The 23,207-nt window shown below is 36.8% G+C and overlaps 1 protein-coding gene across 4 annotated transcripts in view; it reads left to right on the plus strand.

Annotated features, from left to right (window-relative positions):
* The first annotated feature begins 841 nt into the window (after positions 1-841).
* Positions 842-23,207, plus strand: part of bbs2 (Bardet-Biedl syndrome 2) — a 124,369-nt gene continuing 102,003 nt past the window's right edge. For all 4 annotated transcript variants that reach the window (XR_011345660.1, XM_069901057.1, XM_069901058.1 and 1 more), the window contains exons 1-4: positions 842-950; positions 3,761-3,886; positions 4,874-5,101; positions 8,026-8,151. Coding sequence is in view for 3 of the 4 variants with exons in the window: in XM_069901057.1 (XP_069757158.1) it covers positions 3,770-3,886; positions 4,874-5,101; positions 8,026-8,151 (471 nt within the window). In the remaining variant the exon portion in view is untranslated. The remainder of the gene's footprint in view (positions 951-3,760; positions 3,887-4,873; positions 5,102-8,025; positions 8,152-23,207) is intronic.

Here is a 23,207-nt window from a genome sequence, read left to right on the forward strand (position 1 = left end):
GTTCAATCAGGTGATGATAAACTTGTAGCTAAGTTTGAATGGAAAAATAGATTTGATAGGAGCAGAAGCCAAGATATGGTTAACCATGATCTATGAGGTTGTGTATGCCCCACTGCTATTTAGTTTATTTGTAACTAGATTTTAAAATCACAAATTCCAGAAATTGAGATCTGCTTTTAATTGCAGAACATTTATCAGCATTCACTTGAAAAGTTACGTCCAACAAGAACGATTGTGTGTGTGTGTGTGTGTGAAACTGAAGGGCAAAATAAGGATAATTGCTCTTGGAAGACTGGGAATAAAATTTGACACTTATTAAATATGACCAGTTTAGGTGCTCTGTGATTAGTGAGGGATGACGTAAAATGGTATGTGAGTGGGGTGGGGGGTGGGGGGTGGGGGGGAGAGGGAAGTTTGAAAACCATTGGGCTAAACTATGCTCCAGTTAAACCATTTAATTCTTGTTCATCTATTGAAGGGCAAATTCTAAAAAGTAACTTTTCTAGCACATTTGTGTATTGCACTCAACCCCAGCAGCTGCGGCTTTTCTTCTTTAATCCCTGTTTAATAAAGTAACGAGGATTTGTTTTGTTCAATTATTTTCATAACGATGAAAACTTTATCCCTGTTCAAGATTGCTGAGTTTATAGTTTTCAAAGATCTGGCTTTTCCCCTCTCAGTGCCACAAAGTAATCAGCCAGATGTCAGCTCTCAAGGTTTTGATGAAACGAAAAGAGCGGGGGAGAAGCACAGGGAAAAGAGGAGACCCATCCAACGCAACGGGGATGACGTCTCGCCTTCGTCACCACGCATGGCGTCCGGTGCATGTCATCGGCTAGCAACGGATAGACGTTGCGAAGGGGCGGCGCGAAGGCCGGGCACGGGGGAGGGGGGCGGCCCGCCGGACGAGCCGAGGCAGCGGTCACCGACGAGAAGGCCGTGAGGCCGAGGTGAGCAGGCTGTGATGAAGGTCGGACCCGCGAAGCAACGCGTAGCCACTGGTGTATTCCGTGGGCGTGTCCGCTCCGGGCAGGGACGTGGGGGGAATGTGGGAGGAGATGAAATGGGACACGGTCGCCACCATCCACCCACCTGGGGGTTTGGGCTTAAGCAATAATAGGATTTCAAGACGAGTTTCAAGCTTGAAAGCTGCGTGCTGGACGTCTATTTCCATGAGTCTTGTTGACTGTGGATCTTTTCCCTTTCCATGACCATTCTTCAGCACAGATCTCTGTTCCTAAATCTGCTGAGGGTTTTATGTAAATTATACAGTGGTTCATTAAATGAATGTAATTTCGTCCCAGAGTGGAGATTTTCATCTTAATTTGCTGCCCAGATTCATTATTACCCTAATTTAACCGGATTGAACCTACCAACCCTCATTTATCTGGATTGAATCTACAAAACCCCAATTTATTGCCTAAGTGTCCTCAGTGCGGTGCAATCAAATCAGATTTTGTGGGCAACTACTGCCCAGAAAAGTTGGAAAATTATTTTGACGCTGTCAATCCATACCTACAGCTTTGTGGTCTGTCCAAGATCTCCTGTGTTCGGAATGTGTAATGTCTTTGATAGTTAAAATATAATGATTCTAAGGAAAGGTCAGTTCTGTTTTTCTCTCTCTGCAGATTTTAGCACAGAAAGAGGCCACTTTGGCCCCTCAAGGCTATGCCAATCCATTCTATCTTGCTTAGTCCCACTGACCTGCACTCAGTCAGTGCACTGCACCCAGAGAGCCCTCCATTACCTCTCCCATCCATATACCTGTCAAAATTTCCCTTGCATGTTAATGCCGAATTTCATGATTTGTTCATGACAATAAATTCCAATTCTGAGTCGAGCCTGCATCTACCACTTCTGCTGAAAGCTCGTTCCACACTCTGAGTGAAAATGTTCCCCCTAAACTTTTCCCCTTTCACCCTTAATCTATGTCCTCTTGTTTGAATCTCACCCACCTTTAATGGAAAAATCTTATCTACATTTACTCTGTCTATCCCCCTCATAATTTTAAATACCTCTATCAAATCATCCCTCATTCTTCTATCCTCCAGGGAATAAAGTTCTAATCTGTTTAACCTTTCCCTGTAACTCAGTCCATGAAGTCCAAGCAACATCCTAGTAAATCTCTGCACTCTTTATCATATTGATAGGTGACCAAAACTGCACACAATACTCCAAAAATTGGCCTCACCAATGCCTTATACAACTTTAACATAACATCCCAACTTCTCTACTCAATACTTTGAGCCAAAAGCTCTCTTTACAACCCTATCCACATTTTATGCTACTTTCAGGGAATTATGTATCTGTTTTTTTAAAATCTCTTTCTTATGGGCCCAGAGGACCCCAAAATCCAGCAGCAATAAAAATTCACCAAGTCAACTGGTTACTTAAACAAAAGTTGCTTTTGATTACCTTAAATATGAAAACAGGATCAAACTTTCTCTCATCACTCTTAACGTATCTTAACCTAACTTAACCCCCTTCTAATTCTAAGCACATGTGTATGTAATATGTGTGTAAGTTCAGAAAAGCTCTTTGATTCACAGTCCAAGATCACCTCTCACTCCTCCAAGTTCACTGGTATCAGGCATTTCTTATACTGTGCACAGAGTTGAACATTTATGAAGTTCACCAGACTTTTGTGCTTGAAAGGAAGGTTCTTGTCACTTTTCAGAGAGAGATTTGTTGCTCATTGGACACCCACAACTGATTCCTTCTGATTCACTACTTCAGTGTTTTGCAGAAGAAACTGCCCCATCAGGGTTTTCCAGATGATAACTTTTTTTTCAGGTCACCATAGAGTTCCTTTTTTTTGCTTCCCTTATTTCGAGGGCAACATTATGCAGGCAGTTCTCTCCTGTATGGACCACAAGGGGTTTGACCAGGCTGAACTAAGAACTCACAACCCATCTTCAAAATAGGGTTTTTCCACAAGCTTGCCAGCTTGTCATGGTCCAGTCCCAGCTGTTGCTGTTGAACATGATCCTTAGAACAGCCAAATGCACTCCGACTGACTGTGGCTTTGGACCTTATCTTCTGAGTTCCTCATCTGTTGCTTTCCAATTCAATAATCCATTGCTCCACAGCATGTCCAATTAACATCTACTTGTGAAGTCTTTATCGGCATTTATTCAAAGTTTGTGCAAAGGCACTCGGAGCCTGAACTGTCTGGCTTGAGCAGAGCTCCAGCATTTTAAATTAGATCTGTTTTAAAGTGTTTGTATCTGTATGTGACCTAAAAAAAACCTGTACAATTTATCTCCTTTAAAACATACAATATAAAATAACATAATCTGTCACACTTTGTTATGCAATACCTTTACCTTCAAATTCACTTTATAATGTTTCTGTGTTCTGTTTTAAGATGAAACAGTTGTTATTTTGTTTTTTATATAACTGATGTCAGTATACACACAACATATATCAAGAGTCTATTGATATACTTGTTCAGTGTATACATCCAGTCTAATAAGTTCCATTTTGTTGCCAATGAAACTCTTGTAGCATATGATCGTTAAAACCCCTGAAAATAGATGATTGTATTTTAAATGCCATTAGTTTCAAAACTATCATGATTATGCTTCTATCTGGTCTGGATACATTATTATTTGAATACAATTCTTATTTTTCATTCATAACTTGTGGTTTACACTTTCTGAAGATATCCCTTGCCTCTCTCCATGAATTTTTATTTCCCCTCATGTCTTTTGAGTAGGTTCTTTGGAATTATCATTTTTTCCACCTTTGGTACCTCTAGGTGAGAACCATGCTTGTTCCAGTGTTCAGCCTCAAACTGAACCACAGGATTAACCCTCGAATGGTGACTGTGGGAAAATATGATGGGATACACCCCTGTCTGACTGCGGCAACACAGGCTGGAAAGGTTCTGCTTCTTAAACTATTGTTGCTCAATGAGGGAGTATAATAATCCAATGGGGTACTGAATTAAGGGTCTGTGTTTACATTCTGAACTAGGGCCGTAACTATTTTAAGAGATGAAGTAAGGAGGCAATAGTGCAGGACAAAATCCTAGGAAGAGGGTTGGAATCCTACCAATGCAGATGGTGATAAAAATGTTTTGGCTTTAAAATGTTTAAGGATGACCATGAAAACTATAGTCATTTTTTGTAAAAATCCACATGGTTCACAAATAACCTGTAGGGGAGGGATTGCAAGAAAAATGCTGTTATATAATAAAAATATGATCAACCAGTGGAAAATAAAGGTCCAATTAGAGACCAAAATAGTGGCGTGAGTATGGAGTAGAATGGAGGTGTATAGTCCTATCAAAATACTTTGCCAATGTTTTCCCAGATTGGTGAGATGATATGATCAGTTATGTTAAGAAATCTGAGGGTTCGGATCCATAGCTTAATGAAATTGGCCATACAAGTAGATAGGGTGATAAAGAACCTTGGCCTTATTAGGGAAGTAAGAACATCATGTTGCAGCTATACAAAACTTTGGCTAAGCTGCATTTGAAATATTAAATTGGGTCACACTTTTACAGGAATGAGGTGGAGGCTTTGGATACAGAAGAAGTTTACCAGGATGTTTCCTGGTTTAGTGAGTATGAGTAATGGGAAGAGATTGGACAAACTTGAATTGTTTCCTTTGGAGTGTAGGAAGTGGAGGGAAAATCTGATAGAAGTGCTTAACATGTGAGAGGTGTTGATAGGGTGGACAGTCAGAACTTTTGGCCCAGGGCATGTGTTTAAGGCGATTTGGTGGGGGGTGAATAGGTGAGAATATAAGGATTATGGGCAGGGAAGGAGATGCTAATAGTCCTGTATTTCATGAGAGGATTAATTTCTTTTGCCTTAAGTATTTGATTCGCTGTAATTAATAACTGTTGTTCTGTTTTCTTCAGGTCTTTATTCACAACCCTCATATTCGTAGCCAACCTGTTGTTGCCAACCATTCATTGCAAGGTGGCCTGGATTCTGACACTTACCTCTTGAATATAAACCAGAAAGTCAGCTGTCTAACTGCAGGAATACTTAATCCCACACTTGGCTATGACACATTGCTTGTAGGCACACAGACGAACCTACTGGCCTATGATGTACATAACAACTCTGATGTTTTCTATAAGGAGGTGAGACTTCACTTGAATTTTGAGGGCGCTAGATGATAAGAGCTTTGAATCTTCCCAAAATATTCTGCAGCCAGTTGTTTTTGATGCTGTAATGTATGGGATACCACAGCCATTTTCTATACAGCAAGTTCCATGCGTACCAACCTGATAATGACTACTGTATATGCAGTTGTATAGGACGACTCTGTATAGAACGACTCCTTGAATTTCCAACTGAAATGTTGGTTTTGAGCGATACCCTTTGTATAAGATGACCCCCAAAAATCTGGCATTTACTGTTGACCAGTGGGTGCTGTTAAAAGCAAATCACAATATTTTAATAACAAATTACCATGTAAAAGTTTAAATTTTATTTGTATATTTTAAAATAAACCAATGTTGGCTCCTGTAACTGGCCGTTTAAAGCCTGTACAGAGCTGACGGTAGTTGGACTCGGTGGATGGATCCTGCAGCAATCGCTGAGACTTTACTTTGGGATAACTAACAGGGCATGCACAAGATTGCATTAGAACTGGCGGGAAGATGATAGCCTGATTTTAAGATGAACATTTTGTTTTGGATCATCCTATATGGCAGCATATATGGTCTATAATTTGTTTACATTAGCAATTTTGATGGCTAAATTTGTGTATTTATAAAAAAATTTCTGTTGTATCATAGCATTGGCTGAATAGAAGCAGTGTTCCTTATTGAAAATCCATGCATTTTTGGCACAAATTATTTGAAAAATTTTGTGTTTCTCAATGACAGTGTTGCACAGTGAGAAGGTACATCAACGCTACTACTTTCTAACATGTCGAAAGAAATTTGGCAAGTCGTCGAATTCTCTCAAACTTCCACAGGTATGCTGTGGAAAGTATACACTCTGGTGGTAATTTGAGGATTTAGGAACTCAGAAGGCTGCAAGCAAACATTGCCAAATCCATCATGGGTTCTGTCCTCCCATCCATTAAAGTCCTCTATTGTATGTGAAGTACTGCCTCAGGAAGGCAGCCAGTATCATAAAGGAATCCCATCACTGTGGTCACAACTTTTTCTTGTTGCTATCTTCTTCTAGAAGAAGGTGCAGAAGTCTGAAGTCCAGCTCCTCTAGGTTCAAGAACTGTTTTGATCAAATGCTATTAAGTCCTTAAATCTCCTCTTACTATCCTAACAATAAACTACTTCAGGACCACCAGAAGACTGCCTGCACTGTTGAAAACACTTTATTTTTTACTTGAAATGAATGAACTGTGAATATTTATTGAATACACAAAAGTGCTAGAAAAACTCAGCAGTACCCCCAGTCTCCATAGAAGGCAAAGATATACAGTACTCTGGTATCTGAAGTTCAAGCAAAAAAGAACAAAATAAATTTTAATAAATAAGAATAAAATAATAGATTAAAATATGTAAGTTTAAAATTGTAATAGTAAATGTTCTCTGAATTAACAGACTTTTGGTGAAGATGGGAGCAAATATTCAGCCAGTCGAGTGCCTTAGTTGTGTTTTACTCATAGCAACTGTTTGAACAAAGTTTAAACAACGTTGAGTTTGAATAAAATGGCATTGCCCAGGATGAAGAGCTGGTTGATGCCACCCCCTATTGGGGTAACTCTCTTAAAGTGTCACTTTATCTCTGCTTAGTAAGGATTTTACTGTATAACAATGTTATATAGATATGAACAAAAAGCAGGCAAGAGCCTGAATGAAAAGGTACTGGAGGGAAGAAGTGCAGGGGGAGGAGCATAACCCAACAGCCTATAAATGGATGGATAGGAGGGCAGAAGAAAAAAGCTAAGAATTGATATAGGGGTGGTAGAGAGGAGTCAGGGATGTGGAAAGAGACAGACAAGGGGAGGGAGCTGAAGGAAAGGGGACATGGGAATTTACTACAGACATAGCTTCTGGAGACTTTCTTGTTTCACTGCGAATATTTATTTTTCTGTCTATTCTTCATATTTATTATCTCTGTACTGGGAAATTTAATGTAAACAATTGTAATTAGTGTCCTTTTTGCATCTATGAATTTTGGTGCATGAGTACACTGTACTTGTGTCTGACAATAAACTTGCCATCGCTATCAAAGTGAACAGGATAGAAACTGTTGCTACCTGATCTGCCATTCCAAGTTTCTTATTTTTACCATTGTGAATTTTGTGTTTATTTCTTTTCATATATTATGATTAAATGTCCTTTTCATTTTGCTCCAAATATTTGCAATCTCTTTTTCAAAGATGAGGTCAGGATTTCCATCTTACTTTGAAATTAAGATCTGTCTTTTAAAAGTGTTCCTTTCTCCTCAAATCTGACCTCTTTCAAAATTCAAGCTTATCACCATACACACAGTATTCATTTACCTTTTCTTCTTTTCAAACTGAACTAAACTACCACTTGGGACTTAAATATATTGGGTTATGGCTGCTGGTAGATGCGCCAACCAAAGGGAAGAGGATTTCATACCTTCTACATTAGATTGGAATCCATTGTATATTGATGAAACAAGAAAACACTTAAATCTTCTGCAATAAAAATCTTTCTCCATTGTTGCGTATACACCAGATTCATGTAAGATGACTTCCACTTTCTATGCATAATGATCCACATGTAGAAAATTCTGTAGAGGCAAAATTATTAGTACTTTTACGTTAAAACTTCAGGTATTCTAATTTTGGAACTTTTGGTGAATAAATAAAGAAGTTAATTTGATTGACTTTTGAATTGACAGCATTCACCTCTCAATGCTTGGGAAGGTGTATCTGCAAGCTGCTCATTATTTTTGTCTCATCTGGAAACTGCTAATATGTGGAGATGTGCTTTGAAAAATTGATTTTTTTTCCCCCTGATGCGAGATTGTGAAGCCTGATCTGGCGATAATAGGTATCAGGAATTGTTGAAATTAATTTCTTGAAAGAAATTCTGATTTGCTGTTTCTGCTTTTGTAGGTGTCAGATGGAGCCAATGCAGTAGTGCTGGGACAGCTGGGTGACATCCCCTCTCCATTGGCAATAATTGGAGGGAACTGCACCCTCCAAGGCTTCGATCAAGAAGGAAATGATGTTTTCTGGACGGTATGGAAATACAAAAGTGTGCCAGGTTTTGTTTGGATGTTACTATGTGGTGTAAAACGTGGAACCTATACTAAATTGAACAAATATTTAATATTTCTTTTCCATCTATAATGAGTGGGAAGCACTTGTAAAGCAAGTTCCTCTTTGTAATTGGTAGAGAAACAGGATAAATAAAAGTATTTTGGCCCTTATTTTGCATATTACTCTGTGGTATGTTGGGAAAGAGGCAAAATTAAACAGGAAATTACCTGGGTATGTCAAGCATAAGTTATGGAAAAACTTTTGTAGAAGTCTGACAACCTCCACAAAGATAGAAAAGTATCTCTAGATGTTTTTTTTTTAAATTTTTTATTTTTCACACTATAAACCATATTGACCAAGATACATACAGACATTTTTTTTCTTGAATATATAGTGTCATTTTCTCCCCCTTTTTCCCCCCTCCCTTCCCTCCCTCCCTCACCCCCTTTCCCATTTATTTGAAGTTCAATCTATAAGATACATTAAACCCGTTAAACAATGTTGTCACTTAATAAAAATAAACAAGAAATTTTACTGAGTCAGTTCTTTTCGTTATCTTCTCCTTCTGTCATTTTAGATGGTGGAAGTCCAAGGTAGGATTTCTCTATTGTGTTTCATGTATGGGTCCCATATTTGTTTGAATATTGTAATGTTATTTCTTAAATTATATGTTATTTTTTCTAATGGAATACATTTATTCATTTCTATGTACCATTGTTGTATTCTCAAGTTGTCTTCTAATTTCCAGGTTGACATAATACATTTTTTTGCTACAGCTAGGACTATCATAACAAATCTTTTTTGTGCTCCATCCAAATCGAGTCCAAATTTTTTATTTCTTATATTACCTAGGAGGAAGATCTCTGGGTTTTTTGGTATATTGCTTTTTGTGATTTTATTTAATATCTGGTTTAGATCTTCCCAAAATTTTTTCACTTTCTCACATGTCCAAATTGCAAGAATTGTTGTTCCCGTTTCCTTTTTACAGCGAAAACATCTGTCTGATACTGTTGGGTCCCATTTATTTAACTTTTGAGGTGTGATGTATAGCCTGTGTATCCAGTTATATTGTATCATGCGTAACCTCGTGTTTATTGTATTTCTCATAGTTCCGGAGCATAGCTTTTCCCATGTTTGATTCTTTATCTTTATGTTTAGATCTTGTTCCCATTTTTGTTTAGGTTTACCGTTTGTTTCCTCGTTCTCCTTTTCTTGCATTTTGATGTACATGTTTGTTACAAATTTTTAAATTATCATTGTATCTGTAATCACATATTCAAAATTGCTTCCTTCTGGTAACCTCAGACTGTTTCCCAATTTGTCCTTCAAGTAGGTTTTAAGTTGGTGGTATGCAAACATTGTATTGTGAGTTATATTATATTTATCCTTCATTTGTTCAAAGGATAATAATTTATTTCCCGAAAAACAATTTTCTATTCTTTTGATCCCTTTTCTCTCCTATTCTCTGAAGGAAAGGTTATCTATTGTGAAAGGGATTAGTTGATTTTGCGTCAATATTAGTTTTGGTAGTTGGTAATTTGTCTTATTCCTTTTTACGTGAATCTTCTTCCAAATGTTGAGCAGATGATGCAATACCGGTGAATTCCTACGTTGCACCAATTTTTCATCCCATTTATATAGTATATGTTCAGGTATCTTCTCCCCTATTTTATCTAGTTCTAATCTGGTCCAATCTGGTTTTTCCCTTGTTTGATAAAAATCTGATAGGTGCGGCTCTATAATAATTCTTAAAGTTTGGTAGTTGTAAGCCTCCTTATTTGTATCATTCTGTTAATTTATCCTCTTTCTGTTGTGCTGTAGTTGCCTGTTTCAGCTGTGGAGATCTACTCCTCATCTGGTCCCCCCTCCTGTCAGCGTTATTTTTGTCTTGCGCATCGCGCATGCGCGAGGATTCGCGCTTGTGCGGATGCGCACTTTTGTTTGGCTCCATGAGCCATTTTTGTAGTCCCAAGTTTGGGGCTTCGACTGACCTCAGGGAGCGGTCTTCTCTCTCCATGGCGGGCCTCCTCGTACAGGTAAGGCCTTCACCTTCTTCTTCCGACGTCTTTCCTTCTTCTTTTCTTCCCGTTGCTTTTGGTTTTTCTTTCTTCACTGCCATTTTCTCCACACTTTTATTTTCACTTTGTTATGGGTTTTATGTTTGTGCCTTTGTTTTTTCTCTATCTTTTTTTAACTTTTCTGGAGAGGGCTGGAGTTCCCCTACCGGCCACTACTCCATCACGTGAATCCCCTTGCATAAACTTTTGATCCTCTTCATTAGGTGCATATATATTGAGAAATTTTCAAAATTCTGAGTATATCTGACACTTTATCATTACATACCTCCCTGCTGGATCTGTTATTTCCTCCTCTATCCTGATTGGTACATTTTTGTTAACTAATATGGCTACACCTCTAGCTTTTGAATTATATGATGCTACCGCTACGTGTTCTACCTAGTCTCTCTTCAATTTGTTATGTTCCTCTTCGGTTAGGCGCGTTTCCTGCACAAATGCTATATCTATTTTTTCTTTTTTCAGTAAATTTAGTAGCCTCTTCCTTTTAATTTGGTTATGTATTCCATTAATGTTTATAGTCATATAGTTCAACGTGGCCATCTTATATCTTGTTTACACCTCTTTTCCGCCTCCTCGCCACCTCCATCCCCTTTTTTTTCCCATTGTTGTCTTTAAAGTTTCCCTTTCTAAACTCAATGTATGACAACACATTTAAAACAAAATACTCCAACAATCCCCAATAACACCTTAACCCCAAATGAACCCCCTTCCCTGAGTTGCCCCTTATCCCTTGCTGAGCAACCACAACTCCCCTTTCCATTTGGTTTGTGATCTTGCTCGCAAGCATCAACTAATTTCACAGTGATGGTTATTGTCTCCCCCCCCACCCCCCCAGAAAACATTTTTTTATATAGATAACAAAGCTCTCTCTTTTTTCCCCCTTTCTTCCTTCCTTCCCTTTTCCATCTTTAGTTCTTTACATTTTCATTATTTTTACTTTATATTATTACATCTTAACATATACTTTATTGCCAGTGTTCTTTCTTGTTACATCTCTTCATCTCTTCTTCTATCCTGCAAATGCTCTGCGAATTCTTGTGCTTTCTCCGGATCCAAGAACAGCCTGTTTTGTTCCCCAGGTATAAATATTTTAAGTACGGCTGGATGTCTTAACATGAATTTATAACCATTTTTCCATAAAATTGTTTTCATCGTATTAAATTCCTTCCTCTTCTTTAAGAGTTCAAAACTTAAGTCCAGGTAAAAAAAATATTTTTTGTCCCTTATATTCCAACAGCTTTTTTATCTTCTCTAACTTTATTCCTTGCCCGCTCCAGTATATTTTCTCTTGTATATCTTAAAAATTTTACTAAGATGGATTTCGGTTTTTGATGTTACTGCGGTTTCGGTGCCCTTTCTATTTCCATTTCTTCATGCAATTCTGTTGTTCCCCAAATCTTCGGGATCCATCCTTTTATAAATTCCTTCATATCTGAGCCTTCTTCATCCTCCTTCAGGCCCACTATTTTTATATTGTTTCGCCACTATAGTTTTCCAACGTATCAATTTTCTGAGATAACAACTCTTGTGTCCCTTTAATTTTTTTGTCACTTTCTTCCAATTCCACAGCCGTTTCCCGCTCCTCCACATTTTCTACTCTTTTCCCTATTTCTGTCATGACCAGTTCTAAACTTTGCATTTTATCTTCTGCTCTTTTCATTTTTCTTTTAATTGCACTAAATTCTAATGATAGCCATTTTTTAAATGTTCTCATTTGTTCTTCAAAAAAGGCTTTATCTATATTCTGTCCATCTGTTTTATCTTCTATTTCCCTGTGAAGATCTTGGTCTTCTTCTTCCTCTTCTCTGTGTCTGTACCTGTGTTTGTGTCTTCTTCTTTGTATCTGTGTCTCTTCTGCTTTTTCTGATTTGTCGGGCCTCCTTTTGCTGGGCCTCTTGCTGTTGGGCTTCCAGTCACAGTCTGTCTGTCTGTCTGTCTGTCGGGCCTCCTGCTGTTGATCATCTTGTCATTGGTCACCCTGCTGCCATTCTCCCTCTTCCATCCAGCTCCACGATCCTTTCCTCACTGTTATTTTGTTCCTCCAGCTGAGCACCCCGATGCTGGGCGTCCCTCAGCTGGTCATGTTGTAGCTGCCCGCTCCTTGGCTGAGCCCGCCTCCCATCGGTGTTCACTTTATCCTTTGATTCCGCACTGCGCATGCACAACTCCTCACGCATGCGTAGTTGCGCACTTTTGCGCCAGACAAAAAAAAAACACCGATGGGAGGGGGGACCAGCTGAGGAGTAAATCTCCACAGCTGAAACAGACAAGTACAACACAACAGCAAGACTCTCAACAGGAAAACATAGAAAATAACGAGAACAAGAAGAGAATAAAAATAAGAAATCAAAGAAACAACAGATGACCAACCCAGAGGAAGAAGACCAGCACCAAGACACTTCTAATAAAAATAAGAAGACCAAAAATACCCAACAAAATAAAACAAACAACCCAAGAAGAAAACCAGAAGAGACAGAGGTAAAGGACACAGATCCTGGAGTGGACTCAGAAGAAGAGGAGGAAGAACACAGAGAAATGGAAGATGAAGGGAAGGGCAAGTACATGGATATATTTTTTTTTAAAGAATATATGGAAACAGTAAAAGAATGGCAGTCACAAGAATTCAGTGAAATAAAAAGAAGAATAAAAAGTACAGAAGAAAAAGTGAATAGATTAGAGAAGATCATGACAGATATAGGAAAAAGAGTAGACAAGGTGGAAGAACAAGAAACAGCCATAAAAATGGAAGTAGATGACTTAAAAAAGAAATTAAAAGAATCTGATAAAAAAGTTAAAGAGGCACAGGAGCTGTTAGCTCAGAAGATAGATATAATGGAAAATTATAATAGAAGAAACAATATAAAGATAGTGGGCTTTAAGGAAGATGAAGAAGGCAAAAATATTAAAGAATTTATAAAAGAATGGATCCCCAGGGTCCTAGGAAGACCAGAATTACAGGAAGAAATGGAAATAGAAAGGGCACACAGAACATTAGCCCCTAAACCACAACCACAACAAAAACCAAGATCCATTCTAGTAAAATTCCTAAGATATACAACAAGAGAAAATATATTGGAGAAGGCAATGAATAAAATAAGAGAAGACAAAAAACCACTGGAATACAAGGGTCAAAAAATTTTTTTCTATCCAGATATAAGTTTTGAACTCCTGAAGAAGAGGAAGGAGTTCAATGGAGCAAGAACGACCCTATGGAAAAAAGGTTATAAATTTACGTTAAAATACTCAGCGGTACTTAAAATAGTTATTCCAGGGCAGCAAAACAAACTATTCTCGGATCCGGAAGAAGCACGAAAATTTGCAGAACAACTACAAAACAGACAGAGAGATGAAGAGATGTAACAAGAACAAAAATGACAACAAACTATAAGTATGTGTGTATGTATATATATATGTGTATATATAAAAAATAGAACACAGCCTTGCTTCACGCCATTGTTAATGGAGAAGGGTACAGAGAGCTCATTGCTGTATCTGACCCGAACCCTTCTCCATTAACAATGGCGTGAAGCAAGGGTGTGTTCTCGCACCAACCCTCTTTTCAATCTTCCTCAGCATGATGCTGAACCAAGCCATGAAAGACCCCAACAATGAAGACGCTGTTTACATCCGGTACCGCACGGATGGCAGTCTCTTCAATCTGAGGCGCCTGCACGCTCACACTAAGACACAAGAGAAACTTGTCTGTGAACTACTCTTTGCAGACGATGCCGCTTTAGTTGCCCATTCAGAGCCAGCTCTTCAGCGCTTGACGTCCTGCTTTGCGGAAACTGCCAAAATGTTTGGCCTGGAAGTCAGCCTGAAGAAAACTGAGGTCCTCCATCAGCCAGCTCCCCACCATGACTACCAGCCCCCCCACATCTCCATCGCGCACACAAAACTCAAAACGGTCAACCAGTTTACCTATCTCGGCTGCACCATTTCATCAGATGCAAGGATCGACAATGAGATAGACAACAGACTCGCCAAGGCAAATAGCGCCTTTGGAAGACTACACAAAAGAGTCTGGAAAAACAACCAACTGAAAAACCTCACAAAGATAAGCGTATACAGAGCCGTTGTCATACCCACACTCCTGTTCGGCTCCGAATCATGGGTCCTCTACCGGCATCACCTACGGCTCCTAGAACGCTTCCACCAGCGTTGTCTCCGCTCCATCCTCAACATCCATTGGAGCACTTTCATCCCTAACGTCGAAGTACTCGAGATGGCAGAGGTCGACAGCATCGAGTCCACGCTGCTGAAGATCCAGCTGCGCTGGGTGGGTCACGTCTCCAGAATGGAGGACCATCGCCTTCCCAAGATCGTGTTATATGGCGAGCTCTCCACTGGCCACCGTGACAGAGGTGCACCGAAGAAGAGGTACAAGGACTGCCTAAAGAAATCTCTTGGTGCCTGCCACATTGACCACCGCCAGTGGGCTGATATCGCCTCAAACCGTGCATCTGGGCGCCTCACAGTTTGGCGGGCAGCAAACTCCTTTGAAGAAGACCGCAGAGCCCACCTCACTGACAAAAGGCAAAGGAGGAAAAACCCAACACCCAACCCCAACCAACCAATTTTCCCCTGCAGCCGCTGCAACCGTGTCTGCCTGTCCCGCATCGGACTTGTCAGCCACAAACGAGCCTGCAGCTGACGTGGACTTTTACCCCCTCCATAAATCTTCGTCCGCGAAGCCAAGCCAAAGATAAAGAATAAAAAATAGAGTATAGGTAAGAACTAAGAAGGGGAAGAAAGGAAGTAAGGAGGGAATTAAGAGAGTGACCTTTGTTATATATCAAGATTAAAATCTTTTCTGGGGGGACTGGGTGGGGAAGAATAACAGTCACTGCGAAATCAGTTGACACTTGCGAGCGGATTCGCAAATCCAAATGGAGAGGGGAGATGTGGTTGCCCGACAAGGGACAAAGGGCAACTCAGAAAGAGGAGGGACTATTGGGGTTAAATAAATTTTAGATATGAGAATAGTGGAAATATTTTATGTTTTAGAAATGTTGTCTTGTAATGTGTTCAAAAAAAGAAAGCAGAAATGGATACGAAGGGAAGGTGGTGATGAGGAAACAGAAAGGAAAGATAAACAAGTATGAAATGGCTATGTTGAACTATATGACTTTAAATATTAATGGAATACATAACCAAATCAAAAGGAAGAAACTGTTAAATTTACTGAAAAAAGAAAAAAAATTGATATAGTATTCGTGCAAGAAACACATCTAACTGAAGTGGAACACCAGAAATTAAAGAGAGATTGGATAGGACATGTAACAGCAGCATCATATAATTCAAAAGCCAAAGGAGTAGCTATATTAATCAATAAAAATGTACCAATCAAAATAGAAGAGGAAATAATAGATCCAGCAGGGAGATATGTAATGATAAAATGTCAGATATATTCAGAATTTTGGAATTTACTCAATGTATATTCACCTAATGAAGAAGATCAAAAATTTATGCAAGATATCTTTTTGAAGATAGCAGATACGCAAGGGAACATACTAATAGGAGGGCATTTTAACCTTAATTTGGACTCAAACATGGATAAAACTGGAAAAAAAACTAATAGAAAGAACAAAGTAACCAAATTTATAATTAAATCGATGCAAGAAATGCAACTTTTGGATATATGGAGGAAACAACAATCAAAGGAAAAGGAATATTCATACTATTCGGGTAGACATAAAACATACTCAAGGATAGACCTATTCCTGTTATCAGCTCACATTCAAGGGAGAGTTAGGAAAACGGAATATAAAGCTAGACTATTATTGGACCACTCACCCCTGTTATTGGCAATAGAGCTAGAGGACATCCCACCAAGAATGTATAGATGGAGATTAAACTCCATGCTACTTAAAAGACAGGATTTTAGAAAATTAATTGAACGACAAATTAAAATGTACTTTGAAATAAATACGGAATCAGTGAAAGATAAGTTTATACTATGGGACACAATGAAAGCGTTCATCAGAGGGCAAATAATAAGTTATGTAACTAAGATGAAGAAGGACTACAATCAGGAAAGAGAACAGTTGGAAAGGGAAATAACAAATATAGAAAAAGAATTAGCAATAAAGGAAGATACAACTAAAAGAAGAGAATTGGCAGACAAAAAAATAAAATATGAAACACTACAAACATATAAGGTGGAGAAGAACATAATGAAGACAAAACAGAAATATTATGAGCTAGGGGAAAAAACGCACAAAATTCTAGCGTGGCAGCTTAAGACAGAACAAACTAAAAGAATGGTATTGGCATTAAGGAAAAAGGACAAACAAATTACATATAATCCAACGGAGATCAATGAAAACTTCAGGGAATTCTACGATCAATTATATCAAACTGAAAACGAAGGGAAAGAAGATAAAATAGATGAATTTCTAACTAAAATTGAACTATCGAAATTACAAACAGAGGAGTAAAATAAATTAATAAAACCATTTGAAATAGAAGGAGATATTAAAAAAACTACTGAACAATAAAACACCAGGAGAGGATGGATTCCCAATAGAATTCTATAAAACATTTAAAGACTTATTAATTCCCCCCCTTCTGGAAAATCAACCAGATTGATAAAACACAAAACATACCAGATTCATGCAAGACAGCAATAATTACAGTAATACCAAAAACAGGGAAAGATCCACTTGCACCAGCGTCATATAGACCAATATCTTTACTTAACACAGATTATAAGATAATAGCTAAACTATTAGCAAACAGATTGGCCGACTATGTGCCAAAAATAGTAAATCTAGACCAAACTGGATTTATTAAAAAAAGACGAACAACAGACAATATCTGTAAACTTATTAACTTAATTCATGCAGTAGAAGGAAATAAAACTCCAACAGTAGCGGTTGCCTTAGACGCAGAGAAGGCCTTTGACAGAGTAGAATGGAATTATTTATCCAAAGTACTACAAAAATTCAGCCTACCAGAGAAATATATTAATTGGATTAAAGCATTATATAAGGGGCCATTGGCGAAAGTGACAGTAAATGGATATATATCAAAACAATTCAACTTAAGCAGATCAACAAGGCAGGGATGTCCACTATCTCCCTCACTGTTTGTGTTAGCTATAGAACCACTAGCAGAATTGATAAGAACAGAAAATAAAATAAGAGGGATAAAAATAAAAGAGAAGGAATATAAAATCAGTTTATTTGCAGATGGCGCTATAATATACTTAACAGAACCAGAAATATCAATAAAAGAATTACATAGGAAATTGAAGGAATATGGAGAAGTATCGAGGTACAAGATCAACGCAAATAAAAGTGAAGGAATGCCAATGAATAATGCGGATTTCACAAAGTTTAAGAAAGAATCGCCATTTAGATGGCAAACACAAGCAATGCGATACCAAGGTATACAACTAAATAAAAACCTCGGTCATCTATATAAACTCAATTACCAGCCATTAATGAAAAAATTACAAGACGATTTAGAGCATTGGAAAGACTTACCACTAACACTGATAGGAAGGATAAACTATTAAAATGAATATTTTCCCAAGGATACAATACCTATTTCAGTCATTACCAATATACCTAACAGAGAAATTCTTCAAGGAGTTAAAGAAAATAATAAGGAAATTCTTATGGAAAGGGGGAAAACCGAGGATAACACTAGATAAATTAACAGAATGGTACACACAAGGAGGCTTACAACTACCAAACTTTAAGAATTATTATAGAGCCGCACAATTAAGATACCTATCAGATTTTTATCAAACAAGGGAAAAACCAGATTGGACCAGATTAGAACTAGATAAAATAGGGGAGAAGATACCTGAACATGTACTATATAAATGGGATGAAAAATTGGTGCAACGTAGGAATTCACCAGTATTGCATCATCTGCTCAACATTTGGAAAAAGATTCATGTAGAAAGGAATAAAACAAATTAGCAACTACCAAAACTAATATTTATGTAAAATCAGTTAATCCCTTTCACAATAGATAACCTTTCCTTTAGAGAATGGGAGAGAAATGGGATCAAAAGAATAGAAAATTGTTTTTTGGGAAATAAATTATTATCCTTTGAACAAATGAAGGATAAATATAATATAACTCACGATACAATGTTTGCATATTACCAACTGAAAACCTACTTGAAGGACAAATTGGGAAACAGTCTGAGGTTACCAGAAGGAATCAATTTTGAATATGTGATTACAGACACAATGATAATTAAAAAGTTTGTAACAAACATGTACATCAAACTGCAAGAAAAGGAGAACGAGGAAACAAACGGTAAACCTAAACAAAAATGGGAACAAGATCTAAACATAAAGAATGAAACGTGGGAGAAGCTATGCTCCGGAACTATGAGAAATACAATAAACACGAGATTTGTTATGATAGCCCTAGCTGTAGCAAAAAAATGTATTATGTCAACCTGGAAATTAGAAGACAACTTGAGAATACAACAATGGTATATAGAAATGAATAAATGTATTCCATTAGAAAAAATAACATATAATTTACGAAATAACATTACAATTTTCGAACAAATATGGGAGCCAAACATGAAACACAATAGAGAAATCCTACCGTGGACTTCCACCACCTAAAATGACAGAAGGAGAATATAACGTAAAGAACTGATTCAGTAAAATTTCTTGTTTATTTTTATCAAGTGACAACATTGTTTAACGGGTTTAATGTATCTTATAGATTGAACTATAAATAAATAGGGAAGGGAGGGGGAAAAAGGGGGAGAAAACGACACTATATATTTAAGAAGAAAAATGTCTGTATGTATCTTGTTCAATATGGTTTATAGTGTGAAAAATTAAAAAAATTTAAAAAAAAGTTTATGCAAGATATATTTTTGAAGATTGCAGATACAGAAGGAAATATATTGATAGGAGGGGATTTTAACCTTAATTTGTATCCTTAATTTGGATAAAACTGGACAAAAGACAAGCAAAACGAATAAAGTAGCCACATTTATGGCTAAATCAATGCAGGAAATGAAACATATGGATATATGGAGGAGACAGCACCCAAGAGAGAAGGAATATTCATGTTATTCAAGTAGGCATAAAACTCAAGGATTGATATGTTTTTGTTGTCGGCTCATATTCAAGGGAGAGTCAGGAAAACTAAGTATAAAGCTAGATTACTATTTGATCATTCACCCCCGTTATTGGCAATAGAACTGGAGGACATCCCACCAAGAACATATAGATGGAGGTTAAACCTCATGCTACTTAAAAGGCAAGAATTTAGAGAGATTATTGAACACCAAATTAAAACATATTTTGAAATAAACAGAATCGGTTAAAGATAAATTTATACTATGGGATGAAATTAAAGCTTTCATTAGTTGTCAGATAATAAATTATGTAACTAAGATGAAAAACTAACACAGTCGGGAAATAGAGCAGCTGGAAAGGGAGATAGCAAGTACAGAAAAGGAATTAGTGAAAAGGGACGATATAAATAAAAAGAGAGAATAAAATAAAATCTGAAACATTACAAATGTACAAGGTGGAGAAGAACATAATAATATTACAAATTGGGAGAAAAAAAAACACATAAAATATTGGCCTGGCAACTTAAAACAGAACAAGCTAAAAGAACTGTATTGGCATCAAGGAAAAGGGACAAACAAATCACATATAACGCAACAGAGATTAATGAAAACTTTAAGGAATTTTATGAACAATTATGCCAAACTGAGAATGAGGGGAAATATGATAAAATAGAAGAGTTTTTAGCTAAAATTGAACTGCCAAAATTGCAAGAAGAGGATCAAAACAAACTGATAAAACCATTTGAAATAGAGAAAGTACTGGATATATTAAAAAAAGCTGCCGAAAAATAAAACACTGGGAGAGGATGGATTTCTAATAGAATTTTATAAAACATTTAAAGAGTTATTAATTCCTCCTCTCCTGGAAGTAATGAATCAGGTAGAAGAAACACAAAACTTACCAGACTCATCTAAGACAGCAATAATTACAGTAATACCAAATTAATCCATTAACACCAGCATCGTATAGACCAATATCCCTACTTAACTCAGATTATAAGATAATAGCAAAATTATTAGCAAACAGATTGGTCGACTGTGTACCAAAAATAGTAAAACAAGATCAAACTGGAATTGTCATGAAAAAATGAACAGCGGACCATGTCTGTAAATTTATTAGTTTAATTCATGCAGCTCAAGGAAGTAAAAAAAAACTAACGGTGGCAGTTGCCTTAGACGCAGAAAATGCCTTTGACAGGGTAGAGTGGAACTACTTATTTAAAATATTACAGAAGTTCAATCTGCCAGAAAAATATATTAACTGGATTAAAGCATTATATAATGGACTGTTGGCAAAGGTAGTAGTAAATGGATATGTATCGAACCAATTCAAATTAAGTAGATCAACTAGGCAGGGATGCCCATTGTCCCCCTCATTGTTCACCTTAGCAATAGAACCATTGGCAGAGCTGATAATAAAATAAAATAAAATAAAAGGGATAAAAATAAAGGAGAAGGAGTATAAAATCAGTTTATTTACAGATGACATCATAGTATACCTAACAGAACCAGAGATATCAATAAAAGAACTACATAAGAAATTGAAGGAATATGGATAAATATCGGGACATAAGGTCAACGCAAATAAAAGTGAAGTGATGCAAATGAGTAATGCAGATTATACAGAACTTAAAAAAGAATCACCATTTAAATGGCAACCACAAGCAATCCAATACCTAAGTATCAGGTTAGACAATAACTTAAGCCACTTGTACAAACTAAATTATCAGCCATTAATAAAGAAATTACAGGAAGACTTACAACATTGGAAAGAATTACCGCTAACATTGATAGGGTGAACTGCATTAAAACTAATGCGTTCCCAAGGATACAATACTTATTTCAAATGTTACCAATTCCCTTACAGAGAAATTCTTTGTTGAACTAAAGACAATAATAAGGAAATTCTTGTGGAAAGGGGGGAAACCGAGGGTTGTGCTAGATAAATTAACAGAGAGGTATAACCAAGGTGGTTTGCAGTTATCAAACTTCAGAAATTATTAGAGCCGCACAATTAAGGTATTTATCAGATTTTTACCAGACGAGAGAAAAACCAGACTGGACTAAGATAGAAATAGATAAAATAAGAGAGAAGGTACCGGAACATAAATGGGATGAAAAGTTGGTGCAATATAACAGCTCACCAGGATTGCATCATTTACTTAATATATGGAAGAAGATGCATGTAGAAAGGAAAAAAATGAATTACCAAATACCAATAATGTTATTGACGCAAAATCCACTAATCCCTTTTACAATAGATAACCTCTCCTTTAGAGAATGGAAGAGAAAAGGAATCAAGAGAATAGAAAATAGTTTTTTGGGAAATAATTTATTAACATTTGAACAATTGAAGGAAAATATGGAATAACTCACGGTATACCATCAATTGAAAGCTTATTTAAAGAATAAATTGGGAAACACATTGAGATTACCAGAAGGAAGCAGCTTTGAATATGTGATTACAGATACAATGATAATTAAAAGATTTATAACAAATATGTACATTAAGCTGCAAGGTAAGCAAAATGATGAAATAAGCTATAAACCCAAACAAAAGTGGGAAAAAGATTTAAACATAAAGATAAAAAATGAAACATGGGAAAAGTTATGTTCTGGAACTATGAAGAATACAATAAACACAAGCTTACGCTTGATACAGAATAATTGGTTACACAGGTTATATATCACTCCACAAAAACTAAAAGAATGGTATCCAACAATATCAGATAGGTGTTTTTGCTGTAGAAATGAAATGGGAATAACAATACATGCAATTTGGACATGTACAAAAGTGAATATGTTTTGGGAAGAACTAAATAAGATATTAAATAAAATAAACAACATACCAAAAAATCCAGAGATCTTTCTTTTAAGTAACATAAAAAGTAAAGAATTAGACCTCAAAGCGCAAAAAAGATTAATTATGATAGCCTTAACAGTAGCAAAAAAATGTATAATGTCAACTTGGAAAATGGAAGAGAGCCTAAGAATACTACAGCAATGGTACATGGAAATGAATAAATGTATTCCATTGGAAAAAATAACATAATTTAAAAAATAAAGTTACATTGTTTGAACAAATTTGGGAACCATACATGGAACATAACAGAGAGAGCTTGCCTCGGACCTCCATCCCCTAAGTGATAAGAAGACAAAACGATTAGATTTAGTATGTAAAAGTAGATAACACATTTTTCTTGTTTGTTTTTTCCTTGTGTGAAGATGTTGTTTTATGGTTTTATTGTATATGTTTAATATTTATTGGTTTTGGAGGAGGATGGGAAGGGGGAGGGAGGAAAAGGGGAAAAAAGGGAGAAAATGTCACTGTGTATATTAAATGAGAAACATTTGTACATATTTAGGTTGATATGGTTCATAGTGTGAGAAATTTAAAAAAAATTTAAAAAAGAATATAGCTGAGGCCCAGTTGTTTCAGTGGTTTTGTAGGGATGGAAATGTAAATTGTAGATTTGAAAGAATGATGCAATTTTCAGGTTTTTTAAAGGTCAGGCACTTAACCTACATTGTGGGGATCAACTGAAATGGAAAAGCACTAGGAAAAGGAAGTGTTTGTCTAAATTTCTCCATTGGTTAACTAGGCGTAAAAGGGGTGCTTAGGTGGGGTGGCCAGTGTAAGAGTGGGGCTTTGAGGCTTTGTTCGAGAGATTTCCACAAGCAGAGGCTGGAGAGGTGGTTCAGGATAATGCTATCGAGGAACAATGTGCCATGTGGTTGGAGGATTTATTTTTTTCACACACAAAAGGTAGAAGGCCTCTACTAATATTAACTCACTATTCTGACAGATGACTCAATGGAGTCTATGCAGGCATGGTCACCACATCACACGTTGTCCATGAAATTTGTCTAAGATATAATTTTTCCATTTG

This window comes from Narcine bancroftii, chromosome 10, assembly GCF_036971445.1.
Source record: "Narcine bancroftii isolate sNarBan1 chromosome 10, sNarBan1.hap1, whole genome shotgun sequence".
Taxonomy (NCBI): domain Eukaryota; kingdom Metazoa; phylum Chordata; class Chondrichthyes; order Torpediniformes; family Narcinidae; genus Narcine; species Narcine bancroftii.